This window comes from Amblyraja radiata, chromosome 5 (genome assembly GCF_010909765.2).
Source record: "Amblyraja radiata isolate CabotCenter1 chromosome 5, sAmbRad1.1.pri, whole genome shotgun sequence".
In the NCBI taxonomy this organism is placed as follows: domain Eukaryota; kingdom Metazoa; phylum Chordata; class Chondrichthyes; order Rajiformes; family Rajidae; genus Amblyraja; species Amblyraja radiata.
This window is the reverse complement of record NC_045960.1, coordinates 95,345,412-95,358,092: the sequence shown is the minus strand read 5'-3', so window position 1 is coordinate 95,358,092 and position 12,681 is coordinate 95,345,412. Positions and strand designations below refer to the sequence as shown.

General features: G+C 44.6%; 1 protein-coding gene across 1 annotated transcript in view; it reads left to right on the top strand.

Annotated features, from left to right (window-relative positions):
* LOC116973618 (dystonin-like) overlaps positions 1-3,073 on the top strand; it is a 523,324-nt gene extending 520,251 nt beyond the window's left edge. The window contains 1 exon segment of the mRNA XM_033021855.1: positions 1,952-3,073. Within this exon segment, the coding sequence (XP_032877746.1) occupies positions 1,952-2,226 (275 nt within the window). The 3' untranslated portion in view covers positions 2,227-3,073.
* Positions 3,074-12,681: the final 9,608 nt, after the last annotated feature.

The following is a 12,681-nucleotide window of genomic DNA, read 5'->3' as shown; positions in this document are numbered from 1 at the left end:
GAACTAGAGGTCATTGGGAAATAAATGAAGTCAATGCAAACAATTTATATGTTGAATCAAATAAGAATAATAACTTAATAATTTGCTGGATACAGAAATGTGGAGAACATATTTAGTTTTGGAATTGAGCATCAGAGATCATTGGGAAGAACTGCATCGGCCTTCTGGATGCTTGGAACCTCTGGACGGCCTGTGATGTGGTTGCCAGATGTGTTCCATCAGGCTTTGCAGAACCCCTACTCTATTGGGGTCCATGTTAGGGGCTGACACAAAGTATGGGTCTGGTCTAATATTGTGAAACAAAAGTGATCGGTAATTGGACAGGCAGTTATATAAATGGGCATAGCAGAATCACAGTGAACAGCTGATGTTTGAAATAAATTAGAATGGTAGCTATGAGCTACTATTGATGAATTGTGAGTCTGGGAGATGTCATTGTAAATTTTCCTCAAGCTCTTGTTGAACTTTCTAAGGAGGCAAGGGACAAAGAAATCATATTGGGAGTGAAATGTGCCCAGAGCTGAAGGAGGAGCAATGGGACCCCTAATGGGAAGTGTGGGTAGGGATGGGAATGATAAATGGGATCGAATATGTTCAGGGGCCCTGATATCACTCATAGAGGGGAGCCATTGTTCAGTAAAAATAAACATAATATGGGGAAAAATGGAACAGAATCCTTAACCAGAACGTGGTCAAGATGTCTGTGGGATTTAATTATTTTCTAGAGAGTTAAAGGTTCACTGAAAATCTCCTTAAATAGAAATAGAGAATTTGAGTAAAAGAACTGGGGCGTTAAAATATGGGCCTTAAAAAGTGAGCAAAGCACTGTGATGCAAAGCTACTAAAAGTTTGAACATTAGCAGGAGACAGTATAGGTATAATCATTGATGTGTTGGAAAGGGGACTATAGAAGAGCACCTAAACAGGTCTTGAATAAAGGAGTTCTGAAGAATGGTCCTGATACGAAACATCACACATCTTTTTTCCCCCAGAGATGCTGTGTGACCCGCTGAGTTACTTCAGCAATTTGTGTCTATCTTGAATAAAGAATGTTCACATAGCCAGGATGCCCCTTCACCTGTGCAAAACCTGCAGAGAGGTGTTCAGTGTAAGGGCAAGTTTGAAATGGATGAGGATTGATTAGACCATGATTTAATTTGTTTTAAATGGAGGGGTCTGTTCTGGTGGAGAATGGCGCTGATAGGGTTTTGGAAGTCCTCAGTGAAAAGCAGACTCTGAGGAACAGGGATTTGGAACTGCTGTATGGGGGGGGGGGGGGGTCAGGTTACTCTCCTGAGCTGTTGCCTGAAACTAGGTATGTTTAACTCTATATCTCTTGCGTCCCTGAATTAAAAAAAAACTAAAAAAACAAATAAATAAAACCTTAAAGATAAATAAATAAATAAATAAATAGATGTGTGCGTGAGTGAATAAATAGATAAATAAATAGACAGATAAATAAATAAATAAATAAATAAATGGATGGATAAATAAATAGATGGACAGATAAATAAATAAATAGATAAATAAATAGATGGATAGATAAATAGATGGATAAGTGAGTGAGTGAATTATGCAATTGTGTTTATGTAGTTGTCCTTAGTCATTTGATTGTACGATACGATGTGATACAATAGAACTTTGTTTATCCCAGGAGGGAAATTGATCTGCCAACGATCATTAAACACAAGATTCCTGAAACATGAAATTAAAGTGACGAGTGGAAAGGATTGGGGATGTCGGGGGGAGAGGAGAGGAGAGTCAGTCTACCCCACGACAGAAGGGGGAGGAGTTATACAGTTTGATAGCCACCAGGAAGAAGGATCTCCTGTGGCATCCTGTACAGCACCTTGGTGAAACCAGCTTGTGGGATGTGAGATGTAATCTGCATTTCATGTCATAAACAATGGTTTAACTCATTTAACCTACCATCTATGTGTATTCAATCCAGCCTTAGAGTCAAGAAAAGTCCCAAGTCGTCCCACAAGCCGCGCGGGAAGCAAGACTGGCAGCAGAGCAAGCAGTCGCCGGGGGAGTGATGCTTCCGATTTTGACATTTCAGATATCCAGTCTGTGTGCTCGGATGTTTCGGAGGCAGCGCTTGAAACTAGCAGATCAGGGTCACGAGCAGGATCTCGGCCATCTTCAGCGAAAGCATCGAAAATCCCGACACCATCAAGGAGGTCTCCAGCAACTAGCAAACTGAGTGCAACCTCCAAAAGATAGTGTGATCTCAGCGACGACCTCCGAAGTAATACCATGATGCAGACCGTGGGATGTAAAATAATCTGTAGAATCTGTTGTGAAATATTGCAAGAAGTGGACTTTTGATGCTGCAGAATGGCCTTATTTGTGCGTTTGTCTTGTAAGGTATATTATTTTATGTGAATACATTTTCTGTTACTTTTTTTTCCTTGATGCCATATCCTCTGGAGGGAAAATTAAAAGAGCTTTTAAGAAATATGTAAGTTAAACTAATATTTTTACATGTAATGTAGAATTGGGTAACTATTGCTGAAAGCGGTTTCTGAATGTACGACTGTAAAAACAAAACCCCAGGAACACGTCTTGTCAGTTAGCAGGCAGGTTTGCCAACAACTCTGATTACCTCATGCACAATTCTAATGAGGCAATGCTGAATATTATGAAATAACTTTATTTGCTCGGCGCTGATATTTTCTGAATTAAATACAAAGCAAATGTCTGTGTCCCAGGTAAAAAGGGATGTAAAATGCCTATCAGCATTACCTTCATGTAGCAAATCGAATTTACTCTCAACTGTTCAGTTAACACATTCATGTCGGCTGTGAAGAAGACACTTTAAACCCCCCCACCCCCCCCCCCCCCCCCCCCCCCTGCAGCATTTTTGTGCCATTTTATTTTGCTGAAATCAAACTGCCATTATTAAAACTCTCCTGCCCTCCCACAAGAAGTAATTTGTACTACTAATAATTAATATATTAAGTATGAAGTGTTAATGTCAATGTGAAATTTTCTTTTGCTTGAGTGGAAGATAATTGTACCATTGATCCCATTTTGTATTAAAGCAAAGTTGCTTGCAATGAGTCTAAAACAGAATCATCCATGTTTGTTCCTTTAATGGTAATAGTTCGCAATGTTCTATTTTAATGGTAATATTCACAATCGTTTTTAAAAATTAAAGCAAATGGCAATTTGCTGATGCCGGTAAAATGAGTAGGAATTCCCACTGGTGCTGAAATTCTTTTCTAAATATAAACGTTTTGTTTGAGCTTCACTTTATCAATGTCAAGATTGTAGATTTGCGTCTCAGAATTAAGATGCAATAACACATTCTACATTTTACACCATCTTTCCATCAGAGAAACCCATGGGGAGAAGATTGGGCATTGAGCCTGAGGGAGATATTAAAAGAGAAAAAAGGTTTGGCCAAACATTGATATTTGAGGACCTTAAAGGAGGTCCATAAGATCCAGGATGGTTTCCCAAATGTGAGACCAAGCAACTGAAAGCACGATAGTAATGCGTGGGGTAAAAGAAAGATGCAGGAATCAAGAATGAAGACTTTGAGAGGAACTGGACAATGGTTATTTGTTTGTGATTTGGACATGGCTGACTATTTTTTCCTATCCTCAAGAAGATGGAGATGAGCCTCTTCCCTGAACTGTTGAAGTACATCTGTATACATGTTTATATATTTCCAAAGATAGATACAACAAGCTGGAGTAACTCAGCAGGTCAGACAGCACCTCTGGTGAAAACCAATAGGTGACATTTCGGGTCGAAACCATTCTTCAGACTGAGAGTCGGGGCAAAGAAAAATGAGAGATAGATGTTTAAGAAAGAACTGCAGATGCTGGAAAAATCGAAGGTAGGCTGTAGATTGGTTTATGCATGCAATGTCAAAAAGCTGGAGAGGCAGCATCTATGGAGCGAAGGAATGGGTGACGTCTGGGTCGAGACCCTTCTTCAGACTGATGTGGGGGGGGGGGGGGGGGAAGAAGAAAGGAAGAAGCGGAGACAGTAGGCTGTGGGAGAGCTGGGGAGGGGAAGGAGGGAGAAAGCAGGGACTACCTGAAATTGGAGAAGTCAATGTTCATACTGCTGGGGTGTAAACTACCCAAGCGAAATATGAAGTGTTGCTTCTCCAATTTACGGTGGGACTCACTCTGGCCATAGAGGAGGCCCAGGACAGAAAGGTCGGATTCGGAATGGGAGGGGGAGTTGAAGTGCTGAGCCACCGGGAGATCGGGTTGGTTATTGCGAACTGTGCGGAGGTGTTGGGCGAAGCGATCGCCGAGCCTGCACTTAGTTTCACCGATGTAGAGCAGTTGACACCTAGAACAGCGGATGCAATAGATGAGGTTGGAGCAGGTGCAGGTGAACCTCTGCCTCACCTGGAAAGACTGCTTAGCTCCTTGGATGGAGTCAAGGGAGGGAGGTAATGCGACAAGTGTAGCATTTCCTGCGGTTTCAAGGGAAAGTAGCAGGGGAGGGGGTGGTTTGGGTGGGAAGGAATGAATTGACCAAGGAGTTACGGAGGGAGCGGTCTCTGCGAAAAGCCGAAAGGGGAGGAGATGGGAAGATGTGGCCAGTGGTGGGATCCCGTTGGAAGTGGCGAAAATGTCGGAGGATTATCTGTTGTATGTGGCGGCTGGTAGGGTGGAAGGTGAGGACAAGGGGGACTCAGTCCTTGTTACGAGTGGGGAGATGGGCAGTGAGAGCGGAGCTACGGGATATAGAGGAGACTCTGGTGAGAGCCTCGTCTATAGTGGAAGAGGGGAACCCCCATTCCCTAAAGAATGAGGACATCTCCGATGCCCTGGTTTGGAACACCTCCCTCCTCTATCCCCTACTCCCAATTCCTCAGTCCACGTTACATCTGCACCCAGGATGAGGTGCCTCCAACGGGATCCCACCATTGGCCACATCTTCCCATCTCCCCTTTCGGCTTTCCGCAGACCACTCCCTCCGTAACTCCTTGGTCAATTCGTCCTTTCCCACCCAAACCACCCCTTACCCTGGTACTTTCCCTTGCAACCGCAGGAAATGCTACACTTGTTGCTTTACCTCCCCCCTCGACTCCATCCAAAGACCCAAGCAGTCTTTCCAGGTGAGGCAGAGGTTCACCTGCACCTCCTCCAACCTCATCTATTGCATCCGCTGCTCTAGGTGTCAACTGCTCTACATTGGTGAAACCAAGCGCAGGCTCGGCGATCGCTTTGCCCAACACCTCCGCTCAGTTCGCAATAACCAACCTGATCTCCCGGTGGCTCAGCACTTAAACTCTCCCTCCCATTCCAAATCCGACCTTTCTGTCCTGGGCCTCCTCCATGGCCAGAGTGAGTCCCACTGCAAATTGGAGGAGCAACACCTCAGATTTTGCTTGGGCAGTTTACACCCCAGTGGTATGAACATTGACAGTAGAACAAAGTGGACTATGAAGCCATGAGGGAGGAGCAGGCTAAAGTTGACTGGAAAGATATCCTAGCAGGGATGACAGTGAAACAACAATGGCAGGTATTTCTGGGAATAATACAGAAGGTGCAGGATCAGTTCATTCCAAAGAGGAAAAGAGATTCCAAGGGGAGTAAGGGGCGATCGTGGCTGACAAGGGAAGTCAGGGACATTATAAAAATAAAAGAGAAGAAGTACAACATAGCAAAGATGAGCTGGAAGCAAGAGGATTGGGTAATGTTTAAAGAGCAACAGAAGATAACTAAAAAGGCAAAGGTACACAAAAAAGCTGGAGAAACTCAGCGGGTGCAACAGCATCTATGGAGCGAAGGAAAAGGGCAACATTTCGGACCGAAACCCTTCTAAAAAGGCAATTTTCGGAGTGGCGGAGCTGCCCTGGCAGCAGCGGCTCACCGGCAGTCCCGTTTGTTGTGTTTTTTGTGTTGTTTATTTCGTTTTGGTTAGTCTAGTTTTTGGTTCTTAGTTTGTGTTTTGGGGGGGGGGGGGGTTGAAACGGGGTTTGCAGTCTCTCCCTGCGGGGGAATACGACTTTTTTGTCGTATTCCCCTTCTCTGCCTCTGTCTGCGCTGAGGCCTAATGGAGCTGGCAACCTCGAGGCTCCGGAGGCAGACCCCGTCAGGACTCGCCCTGAGCTCGCTCCCGTGAGGGCGGTCCGGCTCAGGGCTGGAACAGTGCTCCCGTGAGAGGTTGTCGGGGCGGCCCAGCCCGAGGCTGAAGACGGTACGGTACTCACGTGAGGGTGGCTGGGACGGTGTTCTGGCGGTGGTGGCCTGAGTCCGGGGTTCGGCCGCGGGCCAGCGGCTGCGTCAGCAGGACTGGTCGGCGGCAGCTTCGACCACCCCGGGCCGCGGTGTTTGAGCCGCGGGACTGATTTGTAACATCGCCCGGGGGGTATCGCCTCAGCGCAGGGAGAAGAGGAGGAAAGAGACTGCAGACCTAAGACTTTTGCCTCCATCACAGTGAGGAGATGCTGGGTGGACTCACTGTGGTGGATGTTAATATGTGTTTATTGTTGTTTTTATTGTATTGTATGTATGACTGCTGAAATTTCGGTCTGAATGACAATAAAGGCTATCTATCTATCTATCTATCTATCTATCTATCTATCTAGGGAGAAAAGATGAAGTACGAAGGTAAGCTAGCCAAGAATATAAAGAAGGATAGTAAAAGCTTCTTTAGGTATGTGAAGAGGGATATGAATTAGTTAAGACCAAAGTTGGACCCTTGAAAACTGAAAAAGATGAATTTATTATGGGGAACATGGAAATGGCAGATGGGTTGAGCAGGTACTTTGGATCTGTCTTCACTAAAAGGAGGACACAAACAATCTTCCTGATGTTCTAGTGACCAGAGGATCTGGGGTGACAGAGGAACTGAAGGAAATCCACATTAGGTAGGAAATGGTGTTGGGTAGACTGATGGGACTGAAGGTTTATAAATCCCCAGGGCCTGGTGGTCTGCATCCCAGGGTACTTAAGGACGTGGTTCTAGAAATTGTGGACACATTGGTGTTCATTTTTCAATGTTCTATAGATTCAGGATCAGTTCCTGTGGATTGGAGGGTAGCTAATGTTATCCCACTTTTTAAGAAAGGTGGGAGAGAAAAAACGGGGAATTATAGACCAGTTGGCCTGACATCGATGGTGGGGAAGATGCTGGAGTCAATTATAAAAGATGAAATAGTGGCACATTTGGATAGCAGTAACAGGATCGGTCCAAGTCAGCATGGATTTACAAAGGGGAAATCATGGTTGACTAATCTTCGGGAAATTTTTGAGGATGTAACTAGGAAAATGGACAAGGGAGAGCCAGTGGATGTAGTGTACCTGGACTTTCAGAAAGCATTTGGTAAAGTCCCACATAGGAGATTAGTGGGCAAAATTAGGGCACATGGTATTGGGAGTAGAGTTCTGACATGGATAGAAAATTGGTTGGCAGACAGGAAACAAAGAGTAAGGATTAACTGGTCCCTTTCAGAATGGCAGGCAGTGACTAGTGGGGTACTGCAAGGCTCGGTGCTGGGACCACAGCTATTTACAATATATATTAATGATTTAGTTGAAGGGATTCAAAGTAACATTAGCAAATTTGCAGATGACACAAAGCTAGGTGGCAGTGTGAACTGTGAGGAGGATGGTATGAGAATTCAGGGTGACTTGGACAGTTTGGGTGAGTGGGCAGATGCATGGCAGATGCAGTTTAATGTGGATAAATGTGAGGTTATCCACTTTGGTTGCAAAAACAGGAAGGCATATTATTATTTAAATGGTGTCAAGTTGGGAAAAGGAGAAGTACAATGGGATCTGGGGTCCTTGTTCATCAGTCAATGAAAGAAAGCGAATGGCATATTGGCCTTTATAACAAGAAGAGTTGAGCATAGGAGCAAAGAGGTCCTTCTGCAGTTGTACTTGGCTCTAGCCTCAGAGGGCAGTGGAGGCCGGTTCTCTGGATACTTTCAAGAGATAGCTTTATAGGGCTCTTAAAGATAGCAGAGTCAGGGGATATGGGGAGAAGGCAGGAACGGGGTACTGATTGTGGATGATCAACCATGATGACATTGAATGGCAGTGCTGGCTCGAAGGGCCGAATGGCCTACTCCTGCACCTATTGTCTATTGACTTCTCTAATTTCAGGTAGTTCTTACTTTCTCCCTCCTTCCTCTCCCCTTCCCAGCTCTCCCACAGCCTACTGTTTCCGCATCTTCCTTTCTCCTTCCCGCCTCCCCACCCCCACCCCCACATCAGTCTGAAGAAGTGTCTCGACCTGAAACATCACCCATTCCTTCGCTCCATAGATGCTGCCTCACCCGCTGAGTTACTCCAGCTTTTTGTTACCATCGAGAGATATAGATGGTGATAGAGAGAGATATATTGAACAAATGAATGAAAGATTTGCAAAAAAAGTTACGACTATAAAGGGAATAGGCCATTGTTAGCTGTGGGTTAGGTGAAAATGAATTACAGACAAGGAGACTCAACAGGACAACGTTGAAATTAGTAACGACGTGGGTAGAGGAGGGAGAAAGAAGGGTTTCAAGAGTTATTTGAAGTTGGAGAAATCAATCTTCATACGGCTGGGTTGTAAGCTGCCCATATTTCCAAGTTCGTATGATCAACAGGCCCCAGGCTCTTCTGCCCCAGTCTGACTAGGTAGTGGTCACCGGTTTGGAAAGTGAATAAGTACAGTGGAATCTGTAAATTTAGAGATGCAGTTCTGAAACAAGCCCTTCGACCCACCGAATCCGCGCCGACCAGCGATCCCCGTACACTAGCATTATCCTACACACAAGAGGGACAATTTACAATCCTACCAACCCAATTAACCAAGATTTTGGAGTGTGGGAAGAAATTGGAGGTAAATATAACACTGGATAGGCACATGGATATGCAGGGAACAGAGTTGGTCATGGCATCATGTTCAGCACAGACATTGCGGGCTGAAGGGCCTGTCCCTGTACTATACCGTTCTACTGGAAATGTCTGTTTCAAACATGTCCTATCTCTACCAAATGTTCAACATTCCTATCAAGTCTGTTTGTAACTTTCTTTCACTTCATAAAACCAATCCTAATTTTCGCATTGAATGTATGAACATATGCCATACTTCCCAAACTATTTTAACAGAGTGATTATCAGACAACACTTGACACTGAGCCACATAAGATTTTAGGACAGATGTGGTTGGAAAAGTGATAGGTTTCAATGAACCTCTTTATAGGGTAGAGGGATTATTGCATATTAACTTATAGTGCATCACTATAGAGCAGTGATTAAAACAGGCTTGCAAAAGGCATAACAATTGGAAACGTGTAGTGATGTCATGAGGCCGATCTGTAGATGGATGAAAAACACAAAGATCTGTAGAGGGATGAAAAAACAAATCACGGAAAGTTTGAAATTGCCAGAATCAAAATTAATATATTTCAGGAAGCCTGCGGGACCATATCATGTTGTTTCCGGTATTATGGCTTAATATCCTTCATATATCTTGGGGTTCAAAACCTGTGGCCTTATTGTCATTTAATGGAAAATCAAGACTAAACCTTAATGATTCTTGCAATAAAATCCAGCAAGCTGTGGATTTTAGTGGACATCCACCTGAAATGCAGTTTTAATGTCTTGTGAGAAAAACTCTCATTCATGCCATGCAACACATGATTCATGCAAATTTGCACTGGCCTATGCTTACAAAGGATGTCCACACACTTAAATTGTCTGAAGCAACTTCTTTCAACTAAAGTGCAGATATAAAAGATAAGATATGAAACCTTTCCAATTGGAAGAAGAAACCCATTTATTTTATAAATTGACATAGGGCCTCAACCTGAAATGTAGACAATCGCTCCAGCAGAATTTCATTGCCCAAATTCCAGCATCCGCTAGTCCCTTGTGTTTCTGTGACAACAATTCTTTGTTGCCCTACATTTCAACAGTCAGCATCTTTCTACATTCGTAAAACATTGGCCAACAGCACAATCTCACAGGATAAAAGCAATGTAGTCCTGCTGTCATCAACATGTAACAAGCACGTTCTTGTATATGCCTAACAATAAACCTTGGCTTTTCTCAATAAATCAGTTGTGTAATAGAAAGGCAGCAACCTACAGTATCTCACATTTCATTTGTTTCAAAACATTCATATTCAGACCATACACTGTCTAGTTTAGTTTATTGTCACGTGTACCGAGGTGCAGTGAAAAGCTTTTGTTGCGTGCTAACCAGTCATTGGAAAGACAAGACATGATTACAATTGAGCCATCCAGTGTACAGATACATAATAAAGGCTATAACGTGTGTAACGCTTAGTGCAAGATAAAGTCAGTAAAGTCTGATCAGAGATAGTCTGAGGGTCTCCAATGAGGTAGATAGTAGTTCAGGACTCCTCTCTAGTTGTGGTTCAGTTGCCTGATATCAGCTGGGAGGAAACTGTCCCTGAATCTGGAAGTGTGTGTTTTCACACTGCTACACCGGTTGCCGGATGGGAGAGGTGAGAAGAGGGAGTGGCCAGGGTGTGGCTTGTCTTTGAGTGTACAGAGTGGTACACATCGCCCCACATCTGGAACACTCACACTTTACACATTCTCAAAAGGATGGAATGGATGTTGTGACTGGCCCCTCCCTTGGATGCCACTCTGATCCCTATCACCAGCTGACCAGGAGAGGCCAGTCCCCAGCATCACTCCTGGCTCCAATTAGTTGACATTGCATGATTGAGCACCTGAACCTCATCAGCCTAATCCTTATAAAACCCAGGCATCCCAGCCAGAGGAAGAGAGCTGCCTCCTTGTTAGCTGTGTTCCCCTTGAACCACTGGGACAAGACTCAGACCATTAGTGCCATGGTGTGGTCAAGACTGAGCTGCTGGAAAGAAGTCTTAGATGGCCTGTGACTCTACTGAGGCCACGACTGAGATGTTAGTTGCTCTTCCTGCCCACAGACAATGAGGGACTGCACCCGCAGACAGAGGCAAAGACTGAGCTGCCAGGATAAGCGAAAGACCACCAGTGGTGCTTCTTCAAGCCCCAAAGCTGAGCCGCCAGGATAAGCCTGAGATTGCCACAACTCCTCCTTTCAGAACAGGACTGAATGGCAGGGGGCAAGCCTGAGATCACCAGATGATGAGGGATAGCGCCCCCATGTGGTTCTGGACATTCTTGTTACTGAAAAGAAAACATATCACGTGAGTTCACCCTATTGTGAGTATTGGTGTGGTGACTGCTGAACCTGGCTGCAACCCTGATGCCACAGAGTCCACTGAAAGCATAACCCCTGTGGCTAAAGGGATCAGGGGGTATGGGGAGAAGGCAGGTACAGGATACTGAGTTGGATGATCAGCCATGATCATATTGAACGGCGGTGCAGGCTCGAAGGGCCAAATGGCCTACTCCTGCACCTATTTTCTATGTTTCTATCTATGGAGCGAAGGAAATAGGCAACGTTTCGGGTCAAAACCCTTCTTCAGACTTTCGATTTTCCAGCATCTGCAGTTCCTTCTAAATACCTTAAGGCATTGTTGCACCAGGTGTAAGATTGTAGAAACTAGGAACTGCATATGCTGGTTCAATTGTGGTTTTATTGGACACAAAGTGCTGGAGCAATTCAGTGGGTCAGCATCTCTGGAGAACATGGACAGGTGATATTTTGGGTTGGGACTCTTCTTCAGATTGTTCTTTCCAGCCAACCCAGACTTCCTAAAGTGGCAGCAAACACCAGGCTTGGGAGCTACTGCTAGTCAGCTCAATATCCTTCTAAGTGAGGGTGAACTTTTAACACCCCAAAATAGCTGACTAAAGCACAACTGTTCTCTTATAGAATTTGGCAAACCTCTCCGACAGACATAAACGGCATCTAGTAATTAACTAAACCAGTCAACAACCAGCTAGACACAGCTGCATTGGCAGTATAGGTTGGAAGCACTAAGACCACAGTGCTTTGCATGTATAGTTGATCCAGTAGCTACGTCATGTCTTTGGCTTGTCCTCCAAATAATTGCATGAAATTGGCAGTGATATATTCATCACAAGCTAGCACATGGGCTGTCAAGCAGAAGACCAGTATTTTTCCTCAAGCTTAGAAAGAATTGTTGTAGGGATAATCAGCTCTCCCCTTATCAACCCGTCTCTAGACTGACACTGCTGGAGGTTGGGAGAGGATCTCAGCTCATTCACTGTTTGCAGAGCATCTTTAGACTTTAGAGATACAGCGCGGAAACAGGCCATTTGGCCCACTGAGTCTGTGCCGACCCATGATCACCCCGTACACTAACACTATCCTACACACTCGGGACAATTTACAATTTTACCGAAGCCAATTAACCAACAAATCTGTAGTACTGTGGGGGGGAAACCGGAGCACCGAGAAAACCCATGTGGTCACAGTGTGTAAACTCCGTGCAGACAGCACCATTAGTCGGGATCAAACCCGAGTCACCGGCACTGTCAGGCAGCAATTCTACCACTGTATTGGTACACTCCACAACACCTATTGCGTAGACCCCAGAAAATGGTCAGGCGTTGAGAAATTCTAGCAGGGAGAAGAGTTGAAGAGTTAAGGAGAAGGGTGAAGGAAAGACAACTATAGGTTGGCAATATATTCTTGATTCCCCCTCTTCGCTTATTCCCAAACTTGGACAATAGTGTCAAGTCCCTAGCTGGCGTGGGAGGGTCCTGTACATTGTGCTTTTCTTGTGCATAGTGCTGATGTACTATTGGTAATTGACATGCTG